Consider the following 23,293-nt stretch of genomic DNA (forward strand, 5'->3'; position numbering starts at 1 on the left):
AGTGACAGGAAGTGAAAGACTTTTTTTTTTTCAGGATAAAACTGGACAGCAGTGCAACTGATCTGCCCAGATATAAAAAAAATAGGTTGCTGGAATTGGGTTTAAAATGATAAGCAAAGTATAGGTCACTTCAGATTGCTGCAAGGTCATGCAGTTTAGCAATGTGTAGTATTTGCCTCCAGGCTGATGTGCAGAGCGCAGGCACCTTGTTTAGAATAAGGAAAAAAATAATCCCTGAGGCAGTCAGTCTGTTTTACATGCAATCTGTTTTTCCTTAATCTCTCTATTGAATGAGATGTGATTTCAACTAGTTTCCTTAAGCAGGAAGAGTTAATAGGATCAGCTGTTTTCCCCAGCCCTGAATAATATACATCACACATATCTTTACTCAGTAGCAGGTCTGCCCTGCTCCCTCTCCCCTGCTACCTGTGACTCATATCCGATCACTGACGTTATCTTGCACCTTGAGCTCACGTCTGTCGGGTTCTGCAGTCATCTCGTTCAGCCCTTGTTTATAGTGAGTCCAGCCTTCCTCTCCTTTATCGCAAGCCTCACTGAATAATTCATTGCATACAGTGAGTGGACATTGTTACATATTTCAGGATGTTTCTGAACTCTGGTGTCACTGTTCTCCTGATGAGTGTTATTGACAATTTTGAAAGAAAACTTTGAGCTTCTCTCAAAAGTACTGGCTTGATCAGATGGAAACTATTGGAATTGTCTGGGTCATATTAGCTTCATGCTTGTTTCAGGTGTGATTCAGACCCTACTGCAGCCAAAAAATCAGCTTGACGGCCAGGCAATTGGTATTGTTTAATAAATATGGCAGCCACCACTTCAGGTGTCCTTTAACGGAAAGAATTGTTCTAGCTGAAGAAACGTGTGTTTTTGTTTACAAAATAATGCAGATCTATTTATTTAACCATTTTGCATCCAGACCTTGTTTCCCCCTCCAGAGCACTTTTGACAGTTTAGCTATGTCCCTGCTACAGTGTGTATTTTTCACTATGAAGATTTTTCACTAAGAAAATAAAAGTATTTTTAATGGTAAAAATCAATCTTACTGGCTCAGGGAACATATATTTGTTTTCACCAATTAGTGCTGCAGCAAATAGTGCCGCAGGTTTTGCAGAGGAGCAAGCCCAATCGTGCACAGCAGTGCTTCAGCTACATGACTTATATCTACGTCCTCTCGGCTTAGATGAAGTCAGAGAGGACGTAGATAAACTGTAGTGGTGGAAAAAGTGGTTAAAGGGCAACTGAAGTGAGAGATATGTGGAGGCTGCCATATGTATTTACTTTTAAGCAATACCAGTTGCCTTGCTATCCTGCTGATCCACTGCCTCTAATACTTTTAGCCATAGCCCCTGAACAAGCATGCAGCAGATCAGGTGTTTCTGATATTATTGTTAGATCTGACAAGGTTAGCTGCATGCTTGTTTCGGGTGTGATTCAGACACTATCGTAGCCAAACAGATCAGCAGGACAGCTGGTATTGTTTAAAAGGAGATAAATATGGCAGCCACCATATCACTCTCCATTCAGTTCCCCTTTAGGCCCTGTTCATACTGTCAGCGTTTACAGAAGCAAAGAAAACACAAGTTGAAAAACGCATGCGTTTATTTGTTTTTCTTGCGTTTTCTATTGCTTTTTTGCATTTTGAAAGGAAGTGCGTCACACAGGAAACGATGAGAAACTGAGAGGGAAACGTACGCTAAAAAACTATAGTACGCGTTTTTGATACGCGTCCAATAGACTTTCATTGTGTCAGTTTCTGTGCATGACACACAGAACTGCATGCAGCAATGCGGATGAGAAATGTATGCGTCTCATACGCATACATGTGAACGAGGCCATTAGAAAACATTAGTAGCCGTTTCTATTCGCAAAGTCTGCCCGTATAGGTTCTGGAAAAACGGCTAGGAACGCACATAGTCTGAACAGGACCTTAATCCTCCCTGTGGTATTGTAAAGCTGGCAGGTTGACACATTATGTGTAATGTGATCTTGTCACATAGGGAAGAAACTTTTCTCATACTGATAGAATTTGTTGGTGTGGTTGCTTCTTCATCTTTCAGAAACTCTGGACACAGATGGAGGTTCTGAACACACCCCCATCTTTTTCTGTAGATGGAGCTTATATTTCTATCTTGTCACTAACTCCTATCACTAGCTTATAACGAATGTAGTTGGGGCAGATAATAATAAAGGTGAGGCATTTGAAAGCGATGATTGTAGATGTAATGTTGATATTGGTAATTAGGGGGTGGGGTAGTAGTATCAGTCTGGAATTCTGCCTGAAGGTTTTTTTTCCTGTAAATTGAGGAACTCCCTTCCTAGGTGGTTTATTTTTCTTTGCTTGCAATGAGGAGTTTCAGAATGTATAGCTTACTTTAGAACAATAGTGGTGACTCCTTCAAACCACTTTGTAACTCAAATATTTTCCTTGGTGGTCCATTTATTTTGGGGCGGATGTCACGTTTTACTAGACCTGTTGGTCCTGTTTTGGAGGTTTTTATAATGACAATGAACTTTTCTTTTTCTCTTTCCTTTCAGGATATTAGTGACTGTTATTTGGAACTCTTTCAATCCCAACTGTACTTTCAGTCCCGTGGTCCCACCGGTCTGACATACCAGGTACGCTGACCCCTAAGCACAGCATTGTCCACCTTGACAATAAAGAATGGTTTTGCACCAGCCAGGAGGGAGTGAATAGGATTTTGTATCACGCTGTAGAAATGAAAAAGAGACTTCTTGAGTTTCCAGACAGGCAAACCTTACACAAATATCTTTTGACCTTTCACCCTTTGTTCACATCCATTACACAAGTTTACACAACACTAATGCTCATCTTTTATCTGTCTCATGAGAAAAAGGCTGACTCTTTCTAGGGACTTTGAAAATGTAAACATATTTTGAGTTTGCTGTTTGTGACACATCTTGGGGTTAGATCATGCTGTCCTTGTTTGTTGCCATTTCGTGATGTAGAGTGCTGATCTCTTTAGACACTTATCTATCATTTATTTATTTAGTGTTTATATAGTGTCGACCTATTTCAGTGCTTTACAGAATACACAGTCTTTTTACCAGTTTTCCCTCAGAGGAGCCCACACTCCAATTCCTACCATAGTCCTATGCTCTATCACAGTCTAAGGTCAATTTCTATAAAAGTACTAAATAATAATAATTTGGGGGTAGCCAGTTCATTTATTTGTATGTTTTTGGGAGATTAAAGATAACCAGAGTGACTGAAGGAAACCCACAAAAATACAGGGAACATGCATACTCCGTGCAGATAGTGTCCAGATCTATTAACATATGTTCTCTTTGGATATCGGAGATGATTATTGGGCTTGCTGTGATGCCACACGCAGCATTTATAAGTCAATCAGATTACCAGTCTTATGATTGAAGCAGAAGAGGCTGTGCAGGTACTATTGTCACCTGTACTCTAAAGGTGCCCATACACTTACTCGATTTCCCGCCGATACACAGCAGATTTGATCACTGTGATCGAATCTGCTGTGAAATGGATGCGCACACGCTGACCGATCGTCCGATTTCCGTTCGAAATCGATCAATCCCGTCGATCTGTCTGTGCGGAAAATTTCACTCGATCACCGGCGGTTCGGGAGTGCGTCGATAGCGGCGTTCGAATGTTCGACTACTGAAGCTAGCGCAATACATTACCTGTTCCGCCGGCTCGTGTCCCCGCTGTCCCTTCTCCGTGCTGGGCTCCGGCTGGTTTCACTTACCTCCTGTCGGGGGACGTTTAAACAGTAGAGTGCCCTCTACTGTTTAAACTTCCCCCGACAGGAAGTAAAGTGAAGCTGAAGCCCAGAGCAGAGAAGAGACAGCAGAGATCGTGCCGGCCGGATCAGGTAATGTATGCAGGGGGCGGCGGCAGCAGCAGTTCCACAGATTGTGAATCTATTTCATAGTGAAATCGAATCAAAATCTGTTTGCATTGTAGGCAGCCAATAGATCCATCTTTGATCAGATTCGATCACAGAGGGATCTATCTGCTGGTTGACCTGGTGGCAATCGACCAGTGTATGGCTGCCTTAATATGGAGTTTCATATATTGATCTGGCTGCATCGTCTAAAGGTAGCCACACATTCATTCTGATCGAATCTGTCAGGAATCTATGCCCCAATGTGTTCTACTGGTCTTAGTTTTGATTGATTTCTTCTGAAATACATTTCAAAATTATCGATTGGACAGAAAATTGATTGTGAGTGAGCACAATGGTAGGCAAGGCCATAGCATTGCAGTGCATCGAGTACTGTTACTCTACGGTTAGAACGATTTTTTTTTTTCAATACAGAAATCTTTTCCAAATCACTGTGTGGTAGGAATAGATCTTTTTCTGATCAGATTGGGATCTATCTTTTTGCCACATTGGGTGGCAATTTACAAGTGTATGGCCACCTTAAAATGTGATTGGCCAGTTCCTCAAAACATATATTTGAAGTTAGTGAGCTGTGAGGTTTAGCAAAGCTACAGACCATCTTAACCTCAGTAAAGTCTCAGTAAATCATTCTGTGGTTTTACATGCATTTCCTGCATGCAGCAGTAAATCTGTGTTTAGGGATGTTGCTAGCCTAATGTGTGAAAGCTATCTGAATCGCTCTAAATATCTGTGGAGCTTTGCCTCCTTTCACATTTGCTGGCACACATCACTTGTCAGCTTCTCTGTTTTCACTGCTCAGAAGACATTCATGATCCCAGCTCTGCACAAGTCACTAAACGGAATTCTGGGCATCGTTCTGCAGTTCAATTCATGTTCTCCCCTTTCATTTATTGTTACTTTTATTGGCCCGTCTCTGGATTTAAAGGGTTACTTAAGCCTTGTAAGGAAAAAAAAATCTGTTTTATTCACCTGGGGCTTCTACCAGCCCCTTGCAGCCGTCCCGTGCCCTCGCAGTCACTCACGGATTCTCCTGTCCCCCGCCGCCAGCTAGTCTCGATTTTCGGATGACAGGCTTACTACGCCTGCACAGGCCTTGCCACGCGCCTCTTTCTTCGCGTTCCTATCTGCAATAGCGTCTTGCGCAGGACGCTATTGCAGACGGAAACGTGAAGAAGATTGCGCATGGTCAGGCCTGTCTGCAAAACAAAAGTCGCTGGCGGCGGGGGACTGGAGGATCCGTGAGTGACCCCAGTCTGACCAACTGGTCGATTATGCCTTCAGGAGTTCTTGGAATGCTTTAGAAGCACTCACATCCCTGAGTACTGAAGCCTTCCTAGGACTCCCGAAGGCTTTCATGGGGGGCAGTGGAGGACTGAGGGCTCCATGGAATTGTAATAAATGGCAAACATTGAATTTTATTGAAATTTTTTTTTTTGTGTCATACGTAACCAACCTTTTAAGAAATGTTTTATGACTGGCCCTGGTCTGATTCTTGCTGTTTGTCATCACTTAGGGACTGGTACCTTTGAAGGAACTGAGTGTATATAAACTAGAACGGTCCAAGGTCTCAGCTCATCCAGAGGAAGAACATGCTTTTCGGATCACAGGTAAAAAAAATCTATACCCGTTAACTATTGTTTTGTAGACTGTTATGGTTATACTTTATTGCGGGCCTTTTACTGACTTGTACCTCAACTAAATGTTCATGACATATAGGACAATTTATGGACTTGCTGCTGTTTGTTTGGTCAGCTTCTGAGGCTCTAGTAAGTCAAATGATTCAGACTAATGAACAGGGGGCATGTTGGGAAGATGAAGCTATGGAGAAGTTCAGTATGGTAGATAGCACCACTTCAGTATGATAGCAGTACTTAAGGTGCCCATATATCTGGCGATTTTGGCATCAGCGGATCGACCAAGAGACAGCTCTCTTTCTGATTAGAGAGTAGGCCCGAAAGATAAATCGAATTTAAACCGAAATCACAATCACCAAGATCACAATTTCGGAATCGTCAAAGTGGCAATTATCGCGATCACGTCATTTCCACATGGGGAAGTTTTGTGGAGGTTTGAAGCCACTTCTTCAAAGTCCCGGCACGTGCGGCCCGCAGCGTTGAACATACCTTCCACACGAGTCCAATGCTGTCCATCCTCTATCGTTGTCTGCTGGCTCTTGTGCTTGGCAAAACTCAGAGTTCCTCTATGTCATGACATACCTGGAAGTATTCCGTGCATTAGAGCCTGCAGGAAGCGACGTGGATAGACGGGCATCGCTGGACTCGTGCTCGAAGATATGTCACTCATGCAACTTGGGGGACAGAGGAGACACAGAGTGGACACAGAGACACAAAGGGGGCAAGAGAGAAACCCAGAGGAGGCATAAAGAGGCAAAGGGGGCACAAAGAGAGACAGGGGGAGAGAGGGGAACAAGCAGGCACAGAGGGGGAACAAAGCTTGATTTGAAGGAAATTGTGAATCGAAATTGCAATTTCAGACAGAAATCGCTCAATTCAATTTTTTCCTACAGTCGTTCAGGCCTATTAGAGAGAGATCTGTTGGCTGCCATAAACAGCAGGCCTATTCCCGATAGATTTCAGCATGAAATGTTTCAGAAATTGGCCTAGTGACTTTGCCTCCCTGCCCCGTGGCACTGTCCCCAGTAGGGTAAAATGTACCCCCCATTGCCTGTGTATGAATAATTTACCTGTCTATGTCTACCGCTGTCTCCATCCTCTTCCTCACACATGGTAGCCCCCCCCCCCCCCCCCCGGGGTTGCTGGCGTAGTGCACGTTGGTGCAAGATTTTACAGCATGTCCGATTAATACATACAACCAATTTTGGCCTGAAATTGGTTGCATCGTCGACCATGCATACTCCTAATCTGGAATAATTATTGTTCATCATGCATACTCCTAATCTGGAATAATAGTTTCTAAGCTGTAAGCAATCTTTTAATTCCATTCAGCCTGCATGCCGTAGCTGCGGTGCTGCATGCAGGGGCCTCCATGTGTTACCGCTCTGCCTCTACCTTTGCTTGTCTGTAGGTTATCAGCCACCACTATAGCAGTAGCAGCCACTGATAAGCACTGTGCCAGCAGCAGTAACTGCCACTGATTAGCAGCTGCCACTGTGCTAACTGCACACGGTATATGTGTTATTTGCCATGGAAATATTTTATATGACAAAATATCAGACATAGTGTACCTAATGACAATGAGCAAAAATTATTTTTAATATTGGTGGTTTGGCCCTCTAGCACTCTAAAGAACCAGTGATATGGCCCTTGGCCTAAAAAGTCTGGACACCCCTGCTGTAAACCAGCTGCAGCTAGAGCTCTGGAAAAATACATTTGTTGGTTTTACTGTTTTCTGTGCTTCCTCTAATATATTTTTTCTCCCTTTGGAGCCCGAGGTGGGTTCATAAAATTAAAAAGAGAGAGAGAGCGGCGGTGTGGGGACACAGAGGCCTGTCATGAAGCAGAGAACATGCCTCTGTATCCCATCTGCCCTCCCCCACAGAACCGTCTCTTTAAAGTGACCCTCTTTGTCTTTTGAAGAGGCATATGTTTTTTGTATTTTTGTGTGAAGAATTTGTGCAATACAGAATTGACTGCATCTTCCTTTTTCTTGGTCCCACTCATATTATATAAATTGAATTGTTTACAGTTAGGATCAGCAGGACAGTTGGGCAATCTCCATTTTTTTTTTTTTTAAAGGATACAAGTATGGTAGATTCCATATCCCTTTCAATACAGGGTCACTTTGAGGCATACATGCAAAAAGGGCGCCAGGAAATTTGGGCGCAGGTTGAAGCTGAAAAATTCTCATCCTGCTATTGCAAATTTCCCAGTGGCATAAATTACTATTCCCCCTCCAGGCCACCATGGACTAAGGGGAAAGAGGCAGTTTGGTTGCTATTGCTGGCGGGTGAATTGCACTGTTGTTTTTGTAATCTGGGCTCAGTCTTTTGCCGGTGCCAAAATTACCCTCAGAGTGCCATAATTCACATTTCAGTCTATGGCAATGCCCTTTTTGCCTGTTCCGCACTTTGAGTGCTACGTGATGGACGTTCACACAAACTGCAACCCTGCAACTGCCATCTGTAGTGTCCGAGGGTTTCCAGGAAACGGGACATTGCAGTTTTAAGGTAGCTGAAGTGGGAACCAACAGCTGGATTAGAACAGTTGCAGGAGGGCAATACAGCTGACCGTGAAGGTGGCCACACACAGCATACAATTTTTTTTTTTTTTTTTTATATCTTTTTAATTCAAGAATTGCAGTCAATATTTCTGACTGACTGTAACAAAAATATGACCAATGTACACCACACACATGTTCAATGTTTCCCCAATTATGAAAAAAAGATTGAAAACTTGGGTCTGTACATCAAGTAATTGATAATCTACCCAACACCACCATGCAATTTTGATAAAAATTGATCAGAAAAATCCAACACACCCAATCTTCTTTTATCCAATAAAAAGGGGAATGTTGATCAGATTTCTTGAACAAATGAAAAAAAAAATGATTTTTCAGGACAGACGGCCGTTATTGGTGTAAGATCGGATCTTTTAATTGTATGGTGTGTGGCCACCTTTAGGCCTGGTGCACACACAAATCTGTACATTTCCAGTACAGTCCGGTCAGTTATGCATCAGCTTTACCTGACCTGACAGGAAATGTACACCTTTTATGTGTGAACACGGCCATAGAAAACATGCAAAACTGATGCCAACTGTCAAAAAACTGGCCAGACTGGACACAGTTTTGTGTGTGAACCAAGCCTAAAGACAATGCAGCTGGCCAGCTTTGTGTTGTACGTTTAGGCCTGTTGCTGCCCTGCAATTCAGCAGGGGCCTAGATCTATATTTCAAGCATGCTTAAATAATGATCAAAGTATTTTCTGAGTAATAGTTTTTTCCCACTGAAGTAAAATTCAGGCAGAGTTATAAACAATACACGTTTAAAGCCAAGACTGTTTAGTCCAGTAATGACTGTAACAGGACATCAGACCCCATGGAAGATATGTTGTTCATTGTTGTTGTTCCTTGCGTAGGTCCTTTGCTCAATCCTATCATTGTTTATTGTGCAACCCAACAAGAGCTGCAGAAATGGCTGTACCACTTGGAGAAACAGATCCAGCTCAACGGAGGAAACCCGGATACATTACCTGTTATGGAGGTGGGTATGACACCATAACATAGCATTTATTTGCTTTGTGTTTTTTTTTTGGGGGGGGGGGGGGGGGGGGTGATGGTGCTAATCTATACTGAGGATCTGTCACACCTAAAGCAAGATGATCCCACAGAAGTGTAATGCTGGGCATACACGGTAAGTTTGTTTCCTTATCGATCGAGCTGTTGATGGCTCGATTGATAATATCCGACAGGTCCGATGACCCGCCGAATAGATTCCCCGCAGGCGGACAATAGCGGGGAATCGAGCGGCTGATAAGGCATGCCCGCGGGGGACGAGCGGGTATCGATCCATGCGCATGGACGAGCGGTGACTCATAATGCTGGGCATACACGGTAAGTTTTTTTTGCGGCGTTATCGAGCCAGCGGCTTGATCCCGGCGTGTCGCCGCTCGTGTGTGCGGATCGAGCGGGGAATCTATCCGGCGGGTCAACGGACCTGTCGGATATTATCAATCGAGCCATCAGCGGCTCGATTGATAAGGAAACAAACTTACCGTGTATGCCCAGCATAAGAGACTACCTGTATATAGTTCTGTTTTTCTGTACAGTTTTGCTGTATGCCTCCTCTATGGATTTACAGAGCACTATCCTGTAGTGGGTGCCGAGCATAGATTCCCACTCAGTAGTGCAAATCCTAATAGTTTACAAGCTGGAACTCTAAACTGTTAACAATGTATATATGTATATGTCCCATCACTCCATAGCAACCGTTCTGATAGTCAAAATAATCTGGCCATTATGTACAGCCGGGTATGCTTAGGACTGGCATCTTCCACAACGCAACCAGTACCATGTGACTCCGTCTTCTTCTACATCCCTAGCATGGAAAGATGTTTCATTATTATACTTTCTCAATTTGGCTCCAAGGATGTGGAGGATACTGTTCAAAAGTATAGTAGAACGCTCCACAGATCTGTGCCTCAGATCTGGTTGTATTTATGTAAAATAGAGTATAGCCGGACTCAAACAAGGTAATTCGTTTGCTGGCAATAGACAGAGTTTGAATAACGTGGCCTCTGATGTCTCTAGGTAGTCCGCAGGGGAATAGTTTCTAATGCGGGCACGAGTTTAGCTAGAGCATGATGAGCCATGTTTCGGTTTCACCCTGCGCCCAAATTTGACTGCGGCGTAATCATTAGAAAGAATAAGCAGAAATGAAAAACCTTCAGGTGTTTTACATGTGTTGTGTTTCAAATGCGGTTGTAAGCTGACAGAAAGTTGGGCTTATGAATGGAATTGCACAGTGTATTTCCCACTTTGCAGTGCTGGGTCCCAGGTTCACATCTCAACCAGGATATGCTGCATGGAGTTTGTATGTTCTCCCCTTCTTTGCATAGGTTTCCTCAGGACAGTCCAGTTTCCTCCCTCATCCCAAAATTGGCCCTAGGCTGTGACATTAAACTTTGGTAGGGATCAGACTGCGCTCACCTGAGGACACATAAGCTAGGCATTCACGAGTCAGTCGCGGGCTGATACCCCAAGCCGATCTATTCCCCCACAATCAGGAATAGATTTGATGGTTATTGATTCCTACTCTGCATTTAAGGCTTAATCTTGGTAGATTTCAGCAGAAATCTATTGAGCTTTGGTTGAACTACAAGACCATGTAGCCAGTCCTCTGCTGCTTCTCCTTAAAGCAAACCTGAACTCAGAACTTCCTCTCTGCTATAAAAGATACGCAACAGCATAACCTTTAAAGGAAAACATTTACAACTGATACAAATCCTTCAATTAATCAGCAGTGTGTCTACTGCTTGCTTTCATGCAAGCAGACATATTGTTAACATCCTGTGCTTATCAGTTAGCTGCTCTGCTGTTGCAGCCAGCTGACACAGCTTAGAGATCAAATTACGGTGGTGATTAGTCACAGATGAGAGGGAATTAGACAGGCTAAACTCACTAAACACATACAGGGTGCATTTCTCTATTTTCCTTCTGTTCTGTGCAAGAGTTCAGGACCACTTTAACCCACTAGCATAGAAATATTCACACTTTCCATCAATAATCTGATCAAAATCAATTGATATTGAATTGTTATGGGCAATGACGTCTGGCTGATTCAGTCCAGGTGATCAATTTGCTCAGAATTGTCTGTGTATGCCTAGCTTTAATGACAGAACTATGTGCTCTGTAAAGCATTGTGGAAGATGTCCACACACTACAAATTCTACATGCTGCAAAGCTGGAGTTTTATTTAGTTTGACTATAAACGCCACTTGCAGCCTCCTCCTAATCACAGTAGGTTTGGTAGCTACAGCTCTGCATTGCTGTGGTTGTTTACCAGGTCAGACTATGGCTTCTGGCAGGGAAAGAAGTCTTGGAAAAAAATCCATCTGGCAGCCGACACATATTTCATAGCCTTAGACAGCCGATTCCACCTGTTCACTATAGCAGTGCAACTGTAGAGAGTACAGAGAGATCACACACTCTCCAGCTGTCACTGTACACAGAGGCCCTCTGATGGCTATTTAATGACCACACTTACATTGCCTGCAAGGGATTAGCTGCTGTTAGTTACATATTCTGCTTAATTTACATTTTTGTAGTGAAACCTTTAAAGGTTTCACCCATTTGCTCCCTTGGTACAGCTGCCACAAGGTGCCTGTATGTATCTCCATCTTACTCCAGATCCAGGATACCTGTTATGAGGTAACATTTTAACACTCTCGACCCTACCGAACTGCTGTGACAGTGACTCTGTCCTTTTTAATGGTCTTATCACTCTAGTTGGCCTGTGTTGTGTGGAGAGGGTGCTCCCCCCCCCCCCCTCATTTATAAAAGCCTTTCCTAAAACTGTCACAACAAAGATTCTGTCAGAAGCAATGCCAACAAAGTTTTAAAGCTCTTATCAGAAAGGGGAGGAAAGGCAGGTAGTACAGAAATCGGGCAACACATTAGGCAGCTTCATTAGGGGCTTTCAGCTTCAGCTTGCACAAACAGCCATCCAAAGCAGGTAAGCAGGTCAGATTATTACTAATACCCATTTCTGATAGCTGTACTTTAGTGGCCTGCTCACACTACCTGTGTTTTATTGTGATTTAACTGCACAATTAAATGCAAAGCATTGCTCCTGTTCATACTGTATATGTTTTCAGGCATTGCATAGCTCAGACACACTTTGTGTTTTACTGCATATTGTGTGCATTATAATGAGCATTGCAGAAGATACATCATGATGATATGCATAACTTGTGCATCATAATGTAGGCATTACCAAAGCATAGTGGTCTGTTTTGCAGTGATGTTTGGTTACACCCTTCCAATACTTAAACAGTATCTGCTTAGATGAATTATAAATAAGAAATGCTAGGGTAGAGTTTACTACACATTCCAATTTGTGATCAATTAAATCTTTCCAGATCCGTGATAAAGTTGTGACTGATAGAAGTATTCATGGCTGTGTGATGCTTTCAACACAGTTCCTCGGTGTAAACCATCGCTCAGATAGCTCAGATCTTGCATCTTCTTTCACCTTGTATGCTCTTTCCCTCTTGGCACCTGTGGCTGCAGAAACTCGAGATATAGCTGCTATGGGAACAGACAGTCCTGAACAGCAGCAACAGCTGTTGAGAGCGGACAGGACTAGCTTGCCTCCCAAGGGAATACCCTGGGTGTTAACACAGCTGCAAGCAGATTGGGTAACTCACCCAGCCTCTCTTCCCCATTAGTGTTGTTATTCCTTGTGGGAATCCTCAAACCACAAATAAAGATGAGAAAATGATTTTTTGCAGTGTTGAGCTGATGCTAAAAGCCGTAATAACTGTGTGATGCAAACAGAAATTAATTTATAGATATGTTTGCTGCTCTCGATCGGTTATATCCTAGTAATGGGCAGTTGCTGGCGTTTTCTGTCTCTCATGTGAGTAATCAGCCCTGTTTTGGCATTTTCTCTTGGCTCATTGAATAAGAGACAGTGGACATCATCCTCACAAGGGCGTAGAATAGTCCGCACCCAAAACTGGATTGTATAAGAGTTTTACTTTTTTAATAATTTGAATCAGCTATGCATGTACTGTGTCTATATCTACATAACAAGCGCACACACTAGCATAGTGTTTTGTTGATCTTGGGTCAGTGTCTGCATGGAGTTTGTATATTCTCCCGCCTGTGCTTGCTTGGGTTTCCTCTTTGTACCCCAACTGAGTATGTATTGCAGCACGAGTTGGGTACTGGGTAGTGCCACTAGAAGTAAAATATCAGTAATTTGGATTACCAATATTTTGCTATTCAGTACTTGGCAGTTGGCACTCATTCCAATTTGAACCCTCCGCTATAGATGCCTAAACCCAACCCCCCTGTAGGTCTCTATCCCTAACCCCGCACCTAATGCCTAATTCTAATCCCACTGTTTTAGTGCCTTTTCAGAGATAGAGGTGTGGCTGAACTACTGCTCAGAACCCCTCCCAGTCTGCATGCAGGATAGGGGCGTGGCCAAATTTCTGCTCCGCTTCTCACTTGTAAATCTTAAAGAGGAGCTGTCAGCTATACTATCTCAGGAAAAAAAACCAAATATATAAGTAGACAAATACTTGCTCTACTTACATATGTATTGCACTGTCCACGTTATGATTCCTGTGAATTTTATAAAGGAAAAGTAGAGAATCCTATTCTAGACAGTTTCCATATTTACTGTGGCTATTTAGAAGCCAATCGTGATGTAATATCCGCCCTTAGTCTCCCCTGCCTGATTTGCCTGGCCTTCACTATAGAAAGTGCATTGTTTCAGCCTGAGAAATTTTGACCAATCAGAGAGGAACAGAGGTGTGGGAGTCGAAAACTGGAGGGAAAGAGGCTTCAGCCAATCGGGCTTCATTAGTTAAGTCTGAGGGGAAGTAGAGAAGCAAAAAAGACAACCCAGCATGCCCTGCAACATCTCTTTTGTGTACCAAATTTTCTGTGTACCAAATAAGTCATGTAAACTGGGGAATGATCATTTATCAACAAGAAAAGTAATAGTGATTTTAACTTTTGGATTGCCTGATTAGCATCCTTATTACTTGATTACCATCCTTATTACTTGATTACCAGATAAAAATAAAGAATTGATTTTTGATTTTATGCCCGACAGTTACTCTTAACTGAGAGCTGTGCCATCATTGCATTGCAAGGAGTCACAGCAGAAGTCGCGTGATTAATGTTTTCAATAAAATCAAGCAATTTAACTGCATTAAGTTATACTGCACTTACATGGCTAAAGGTGGAGGTTTATTGTATTACTTTTATATAGCAGAGCTATAAAGCAAACTTAAAATGAAAATAATCTTATGAGATAAAACAAATGGTATTTGTAGATCTAATTGTAAACAGAACTTTACTGGAGTCCCTGATTTTCATTTTTAGGCCCCTTCACACTTGCGTTTTGGCAAGTAAACGGACCTGATCCTGATCAGAACCGTACGGTTCCGATCCGGTCCGTTTGTATCAGGCATGCATCAGGCTGCCATCTGGATCCGTGGGCAAAAAATAGTGAAATTTAAATAAAAAAATGTTGGGGTCAGCAGAAGGTGCACCTGTAGAATCAGGTTCCTCCGCCGTAGGCCTCACCTCCACCTCCGACATTCTGCCAAACAGCTCCAGCACGTCTGTCACTGCTGCTCCACTCCAGACATGCTTGACCCATGTGTCCCCATCCGAAATGGCTGCTTGGATACGCATAGGAAGTGGGGTAGAACGTCAGGTTTTTGTAGGCAGTGTGTTCTGTGCCTTCCGTTCCCCATTGGTTTCTATGTTCCGGATGGTGCTGTCAGGCTCAGGTCCGGCTCCGGTCCGGGTGCGTGGGCCGGAGATCTGGACCCAAAAAATAGCGCATGTAGGAAAAGTGTCCGGATCCGGTCCGGCTTCGTACTGTACGGAATGGACACGTGTGAACGTCCGCATAGACTTTGCATTGCTATGCGGAACGTACGTTCCGTTTGTACAGTATACTGTCCGGATCAGATCAGGAAAATCCGGACAGGGAACGCTAATGTTAACCGGGCCTAAGGGTTAAAAAGCTAGGTTTGAATTGTAAACAGCAGCCACGTCGGTGTAACGTTAAATCTGGTTCAGTGAGCTCCCACACAGAGCAATGACGACTTCAGTATAGTCAGTCTCAGGCTATCAGGATTGCTTGCACAGCAACACAAAGGTTTGATGGCCTCTAATTTGTTTTTAGGAGAGCTGCCAGCAACTGCACAGAAAGCACTGGTTTATTTGCAATGAAAAAAAAAGGAAGTCAAATTCTAAGTAGGATAGATACTATACTTACATATTCTGTCATCATGTCACTTCAGGTATGCTTTAAAGTGACACTGAAGCGAAAAAAACACCTTATGATATAATAAATATTGTGTAGTATGGATAATTAGTAGCAAACAAGTCTCATATTTTTATTTTCAGTTTTATTGCTTTTTTTTGTATAACATTGCATCATTCTCTAATATTTGCAGTTTACAAACTACACTCTGCATTTTGAACTATAAAACAGAGCAGAGCTAAGGACCCTTTGAACTTTCCTGCAGTAAAAGCTTATCTGAAGTTGTCTTTCACTGTTTCTTTGATGTATAAGTGGTTCAGAAAATAGCACTGTAGCCAACTATATTAGTCAGAGAGCTCAGAGAAGCTCTTTTGCATAGATAAGTGAAGTTTCTTAGCTCTTCCTGTACTGGAAACCATATGAGACTCCTATCATTGCTACTAATGTTCTATTACTTAGCTGTAGTACACAAACAATTCATTATATCATAAGTTTATTTTCACTTCAGATTCCCTTTAACTGTAGGCTTAGTCTGCAGCACAAGTAGTGAGAAGATTGGGCTTCATGCGCATCGGAAACTTCTTATAGCACTGCTGACAAATTACAAATGTTCTTTAAAGGGAAGGTCCAAGCAAAAAAAAAAATGAGTTTCACTTACCTGGGGCTTCTACCAGCTCCATGCAGCCATCCTGTGCCCTCGTAGTCACTCACTTCTGCTCCAGTCCCCCGCTGGCAGCTTTCTGACCTCGGAGGTCAGGGCCACATTGCATACATTTTTACGCATTCCAGCTAGTGCAGGAACAAAAATGTACACGTTGCACCACTAACGCGTATAAATGTATGTGTTAATGTTCCTGCACTAGCGGGAATGTGTAAAAATGTACGCAATTCGGCCCTGACCTCCGAGGTCAGAAAGCTGCCAGCGGGGGACTGGAGCAGCAATGAGCGACTACGAGGGCACAGGATGGCTGTATGGGGCTGGTAGAAGCCCCAGGTAAGTGAAACTCATTTTTTTTTTTTTGCTTGGACCTTCCCTTTAATACTTGTTCAGGGACATTTGTAAGCTTCACCATCTGTTTATGACTATGCCAGTGTGTTGCTAGTAATGTCTCTGTTACCACTTGTAGAAACTCGTATTGTTTTCAGTTTGTTGTGGAAATGTGCTGGTAAAGTATCGCACCATTTTTTTTTATCCCAGAAAACCTGTTATAATTCTGCTGCTTTAAGATTTTCATGCATGTAACAAATACTTCCTTTGGATAAAGTGTAGGCAGTTGAGTGCAAGGTTACCTGTGTACATAGTGGCAATTGCCAGAAATCTAGCCATCTATAATACAATACAATACAATAACATTTCTATAGCGCTTTTCTCCCATAGGACTCAAAGCACTTAGGCTATCTCAGATTCAGTAATTAGTAGGATGAAGTATTCACACAACAAAAGTTATATTTCTGCAAATGCCAAACTGAACAGGTGGGTTTTCAGTCTGGATTTAAACACGTCCAGGGATGGAGCTGTCCTGATCTGTTGAGGTAAGGAGTTCCAAAACGTAGGGGCAGCATGAAAGAAGGCTCTGGGACCAAAAGTTTCCAAGTGGACTCTGGGTATGACTAGATTATTAGAACCTGTTGGTCTGAGAATGCAGGGATTGCTACGCAGCTGCAACATATCTTTCATGTATCCAGGGCCTAGATTATTCAGGGATTTAAATGTCAGTAGGCAAATCTTGAATAGGACCCTCCATTCTATAGGTAGCCAGTGAAGGGAGTGCAGGACTGGCGTTATGTGGCAATGACGGGGTTAGTTGGTTAGCAGTCTGGCAGCAGTATTCTGTATCAGCTGTAGGCGGTTCAAGACCTTTTTTGGAAGGCCAGTGTAGAGAGCATTACAGTAATCCAGTCGGGATGTGATGAAGGCGTGGACTAAGGTTGGCAGATCTTCTGGGGGTATGAGGTGCTTGATTTTTGCAATGTTCTTCAGGTGAAAATAGGATGATTTCACCACAGCAGAGATTTGAGTTCTGAAGTTTAAATCCCCATTAATTAGAACTCCCAGGCTACGCACATGATCAGAGCTGCGTAGATCCGTGCCTCCTATTCCCAGTGGTGAAGACTGCAAGTTAAGTTGTTTTGTTGTCATGCACTGCCCTCCAATCAGAAGGACTTCAGTTTTGTCTGCATTTAGTTTCAGCCAGTTGTCATTCATCCATTTCTGTAGTTCACGTAAGCAGGCGTTTATAGTTAGAGTTGGGTCTGTCACACCAGGCTTGAAGGAAAGATCTAGTTGGGTGTCGTCTGCATAGCAGTGGTATGTCAGGCCATGTTTTTGGATTCGTTTTCCCAGGGGTAATAATGTCACCCATAAGATTCTCTTATAAAAACTGCTGGCTTTCTCAAGAAAGAAAATCTGAAGTGTCCACATTATTCTTCCTGGATTGAGTAAATGCCATTTTTTTTAAAACAAATTAATGTATAGTTTTTTTTTTGTTTTGTTTTTTCTGTAGCCCAAAACTGTAATTTATCAGCAAAACTCAGCCAACTTCAGTTTGGGAGAAGCCTGAGGCAGGGGACACACTAGGCAGAAACGCTCTCGTTGCGGAAAACACACCTAATGCAAGTCAATGGGTCGCATGAACAAATGTACATATACTTGCTTTCTGCAATGTGCCTTTTTAATAATGCTGGTTTTGTTGCATATTTTTCAAAAACGCACATAATGAAAGTCAACAGTGATGCAGAGGTATTGTGTTTTAGTGCGTTTTGTATGCGTTTTGCAAGCGTTTTTATAAGCATTAAAAAAAAAAAGTTTGATGGTGTATTTCCTCTTCCTGTTGACTTCCTAGTGATTTCCATAAAATGCATAAAAAAGCATACAAAACGGATATGCGATTTATATATGCGAACCGCAAACTCGCAAAATGCAAGAAAAACGCATGTGTGGGGAAAAATGCATATGCACAGAAAACGCACGTAGAACACAATAAAAACACACAAATGCATGTGCAGCAAAACGTTATGTTTCCCGCACTGCCTAGTGTTCCCAGCCTTAGCAGTCCTGTACTCTCCAATATCTTGTTTCCTACTCAGCTTTGAGTGCTGCCTCTTTTCATTGTCCCTATTCAGAGGCTAATTAGATAAATTAACTTAGAGGACTCTTCACAGGAATGGTAAATGGAAACCAGAAAAACTTGTTTAGACAACAGAAAACACTGACTAATTCCACTGAGAAGCTATAGAACCCTGATTCTGGGTAAGGCAGGAGGCGAGAGGACACTCATATAGCAATTACTGATAATGGGCTATTGGATTTCAGCATGAGCACACGTAAAGCCCAATCTACATGATACGATTCTTTGTTCAATTCTATTACGATTCTATTTACGATCCGATTAAATACATGTCCGATCGGAATTCGATTCAATTCGATTCGCCATTGCAAAACAATGGCAAATCGAATTGAATCCCGATTGGACATGTCGGATTTAATCGGATCGTGAATAGAATCGTAATCGAATGGCACAAAGAATCGTATTGTGTAGATTAGGCTTAAAGCAACACTGTTTCTGTGATCAGAGATACTTAACAAGGCAGACATTGGAAAGATTATGTTTTATGGAAAACCGACAAGTTCCCATTCCTTTCCTCTCGTTAGATGTATACATGCATTTTGTAATATAAAAGAGTGCTTCATTTTGCACTGTACAATTCTTAAAGAAGAAATCCAACAAATGTAGTTCTGTGGTTGCTGGGGTGTCTAGTGTGGAGGTGTACATAATCTTTGCCGCTGTGTAAAGCAATGGTGTACACCTCTGGTTTATGGTTGCATGCAGGTCTGTGGAGCAAGATGAAGGCGATAGTGATTTTACATCAGAGGTGTGACGGCTCCCAATACCTCTGCCAAGGAGGGGGAGGGGGGGCAGTGGTATAGTGTTATACATTACCTGCTCTCTGCTGCAGTGCTGTGCAGCCAGCCAGTCACCATGTGGTGACTGAAGCCGCATGGTGATTGGCTGGCTGCACAGCACTTGAAAAGTAAATTTGGACTTGTCTCACTACCGGGAGCAGGTAATGTATCTGCTGACGCTCTGCATTATGTACAGGACTGGGACCTCATTAGCTCCAGCCCACCCCCCTGTGATGGGGGGGTTGGGGGTGGCCCAGTGTAGTTCTGCCTGATATTACATCCATTGGTAAGATTCTTTGTCAACAACCATCCACATTGTAAGTTGTTAGATCCCTTTTGCAGTTGGACAGTAACACTTCTTGTGTCTGTGCAGGTAAAGAGTGGCAGTGCGTGGGAGAAGTCTGAGCTGCGGCGGTCTGTGCAGAGTCAGCCGGTGCTGGACTGGGAAGGAACACAGAGAGAGTCGCTGGGCACCATCAGCTGCATCTCCAAAGTGAGGCTGCAGACACTGCCATTCCAGGTTGGTTCACCTCTCTAGGCTAATATTATCCTAACTAAATGATTCACAGAGTGCTCGGTTATGGCTAATGCCTTTTGGTTATGGTTTTTGGGAGTGGCTATATATCTGGTTTCTATGGAAACCGTTTAACTTCAGCCTTTGAAGTCTCAGATTAAGATTAGGTCATTCTAATTAAAGCCCCAGTAAAGCCTATCCGTTTTTAAATACATATAATAGTGCATTTGTATTAGCAATGCAGAGTGTTTTCTGCACTGCACATCTGTACATTTTGCAGTAGATATATTTTTAATACACCTGGCTATCGGAGTCCTGTAACTTCATCTCCTGTTGATACAGCAGTGCAGTTCTACTGTATAGAAAGCTGCCCACATACCTCCTGCTCTCCAAAATTCCATGCACAGAGAGGAGCTGGAAAGAGGCAGCAGCCAGTCTCACTGTCTGCCCACCTCCTCCGTTTGCTGAGAGATTAAAGCAGGGCTGTGGAGTCGGAGTCGGGGCAATTTTGGGTGCCTGGAGTCGGAGTCGGGAAAAAAATGCACCGACTCCTAATGAATTTACAAAAAAATGGAAAGTTGTGACTGGGCACACCATCTGAGGTTGGGTGCTTGGTATTGTGGTATAGGCAAACCATCAAAGCAAGTCCAGTATTCAAGTATACCAGCACTCCAAACGTTTTTTTCAAAAAATCACGCTCTTTTTTTTTTTTAATTGAGCTGACATATCCACAAAAATGACCGACAATTGTTTTGGGGGCCTCGCAGGGTCCCCCTTTCTCAAGGCGTGTGGTTGAATTTAAACTGTAATTAAAATAGAAAATATGATAAAATTTTCTATTTCTCAGATAAGTCATAAATTATTTCTACAAATAGTAATAGCTGTGCTTAGTCCACAAAAATGAAATAAACCAATCAAAATGAGTTACTTGTGCTGCTTCAATAAAGCAGTCCCCATATTTTTAAAGTCAGATATACACATCTGATTGTGACTGTATATATGATGTGTACACAGGAATCCCTTATATATACGAAATAACAACATCTATGCTGTAAGTATAAGGCCTCTTGCACACTGCAAGCGATTCCGATTCAGATTCTGCTTTTTAATCAGTTTTTACATCCGATTCAGATTCCGATTTGCAGTGTGCAGGGAGCAAACTGCAAATCGGAATCGGATGTAAAATCGGAATCGGAATCTGGCCTTAAGCCTGATGTGTAGCCGTGTCACTAATAGAGATGGTCAATGAGATGGAAATAATTCTGCGTTGATTCTGATTTATGCAAATGTCCTTTGCTCATGAAATCAAATCATTTGATATGTTGTTAAAATTTAGTTTGGTGACTACGAATTAAATGGTACCTGTGAAGGATGAAAAGAAAAGTTTTATACATACCTGAGGCTTCTTCCAGCCCCCTTCAGGCTAATCAGTCCCTCGCTGTCCACCTCCACCACCTGGATCTTCTGCTATGAGTCCTGGTAATTCAGCCAGTCAGCACAGTCCGGCCGCATGCCGCTTCCACAGCCAGGAGCGTTGCGCAACAGTGCTGCGCAGGTGTAGTACGCTCCCGGCGGCGGATGCGCACTACGCCAGACTGGCTCAAGTACCTGGACTCATAGCAGAAGATCCAGGTGGTGGAGGAGGACAGCGAGGGACTGATTAGCCTGAAGGGGGCTGGAGGAAGCCCTAGGTATATATAAAACTTTAATTTCATCTGTCTCAGTTTTACTTTGTTACACAGTAGTACTATACATATGCACTCTTCACAGAGCTGCAGGGAGTCCACTGAGAATGTTGTGCACATTGAACACAGAGGTGTTGTCGATCACCCATAAACCTGGTTCAGGTTGTGCATGAAGAATGAGTAATAGAGGAAGAATCTCCTTATTCCTCTGCAGAGTACCTGCACATCACTCTTACATGTACCTACAGTTACATTGCCTAGGGCCTGATAGATGTTTTGTTCCGGCCTGTACCTTTTTACAAGTACTCTTACCAAGGACTAGTTTTAGTGTATGACTAAAGGCAATTAATATGGCAGTCTCCATATCCTTCTCACTTCAGTTGTCTTTTAAAATTCCTAAGCGTTGGCAGTTAAGAGATGAATTTCATGTTACATACTTTCAATCAACAAGATTGTAATATGCAAATTAGAGGGGTCGGAGGAATCTTAAACTGAGGAGTCGGTGGATTTTTGTACCGACTCCACAGCCCTGGATTAAAGCGGATCCGAGATTAAAAACTATAACAAGTAACTTGTCTATATATCTTATCTAAAGTTTAGATAGTTTACACAGCAAATCTAGCTGCAAACAGCTTCAACAGTTTAAGATTATTTATTCCTGTGATACAATTATAGGGCATTCCTCAAGACAAAAAGCATTAAACTATATGAAAGGAACACAATTATGCAATGAGTGAAAGTTTATATCTCGGATCCACTTTAACTCTATGGCCTAATCTGCAGCTTTAGCTCAGTCGTCTCAGCCTCATTATAAGGTGCTGTAGCTCCAGCTGACTCCAGAGTTAATCTGCCAGCAGCAGATGGAGGAGTTATAGACTGACCATTTCTCACTAGTGATGATCAATGAGATGCAAATAGTTTAGTTAATACAAAATTATGCAAATTTTGTATGCAGATTTATACAGCTTTAAAATGTACCAAATTGAATCCCGCCAAGGTGGATTTCAATTTGTGGTCCATTTTCAATTTGCATTCGTCTGCATACAAAATTTGCATAATCCTGCATTCATGATTGTTTGCAGCTCACTGTCCATCCCTCCTGTTTTGTAGCTAGGAACATTCCTCTTCTGCCTGCTCCACAGTTGATTGGAGGAATATATGGGTCACATGACTGATAGGAGTATTGAATGAGGAATGACACAGTCCCCTATCCAGCTTTATCAACAATGAAAGATCAGGGAAGGCGTTAGGACCTTACATATAAATGAATGGTGGTTACTGAGACCAGCTTACTACTGTATTAGGGAAGCTTGGGCAGAACACAAATGTCCGGCTGTGGCTCCCCCTGGTGGTCACTCTGATGAATACAATTTTTCAGTTCTTCCACCTTCTGCTAAATTCTGCATTGGAAAAGATGGAAACAAAGTTAAAGCTACAACAGGGCAATGGCCTGCTGGGTTTGTCCAGGCTTGTCAGTCAGGCATCATTAGTTACATTAGATCTCCACTATCAAACACTAACAAACGTGTACACATTAATGTGCAACTTTTTAGCATAGCCAGGATGTATGCAACAAAGTAACATCAAGTTCTAAAATGTTGACCATACATGTTGAATGTTTGTTTTATGGTGCCCTTGCATGGTACAATTTTTTTCCGATTAGATAATTTTGTTAGATTATTTCTTTAGATCGAATATAAAGATTTTTTCCAACATGTCCGATCTGATTTTTTTATTTAAAAAACAGGATAATCGTTTGTTTTTCTAGATTGAAATTAAAAAAAAAATGTTTTTCGATTCAATCGTTTTGGTAGAATAAACGGGTAAATCAAACATTTTTATT

The 23,293-nt window shown here is 42.4% G+C and overlaps 1 protein-coding gene across 1 annotated transcript in view; it reads left to right on the top strand.

Annotated features, from left to right (window-relative positions):
• Positions 1-23,293, top strand: part of PLEKHN1 (pleckstrin homology domain containing N1) — a 76,546-nt gene that overhangs the window by 38,163 nt on the left and 15,090 nt on the right. Inside the window, exons 4-7 of the mRNA XM_068240723.1 lie at positions 2,557-2,637; positions 5,428-5,521; positions 8,971-9,095; positions 19,625-19,771. Of these exons, the coding sequence (XP_068096824.1) occupies positions 2,557-2,637; positions 5,428-5,521; positions 8,971-9,095; positions 19,625-19,771 (447 nt within the window). The remainder of the gene's footprint in view (positions 1-2,556; positions 2,638-5,427; positions 5,522-8,970; positions 9,096-19,624; positions 19,772-23,293) is intronic.

The sequence above is a fragment of the Hyperolius riggenbachi genome, chromosome 6 (genome assembly GCF_040937935.1).
Source record: "Hyperolius riggenbachi isolate aHypRig1 chromosome 6, aHypRig1.pri, whole genome shotgun sequence".
Taxonomy (NCBI): domain Eukaryota; kingdom Metazoa; phylum Chordata; class Amphibia; order Anura; family Hyperoliidae; genus Hyperolius; species Hyperolius riggenbachi.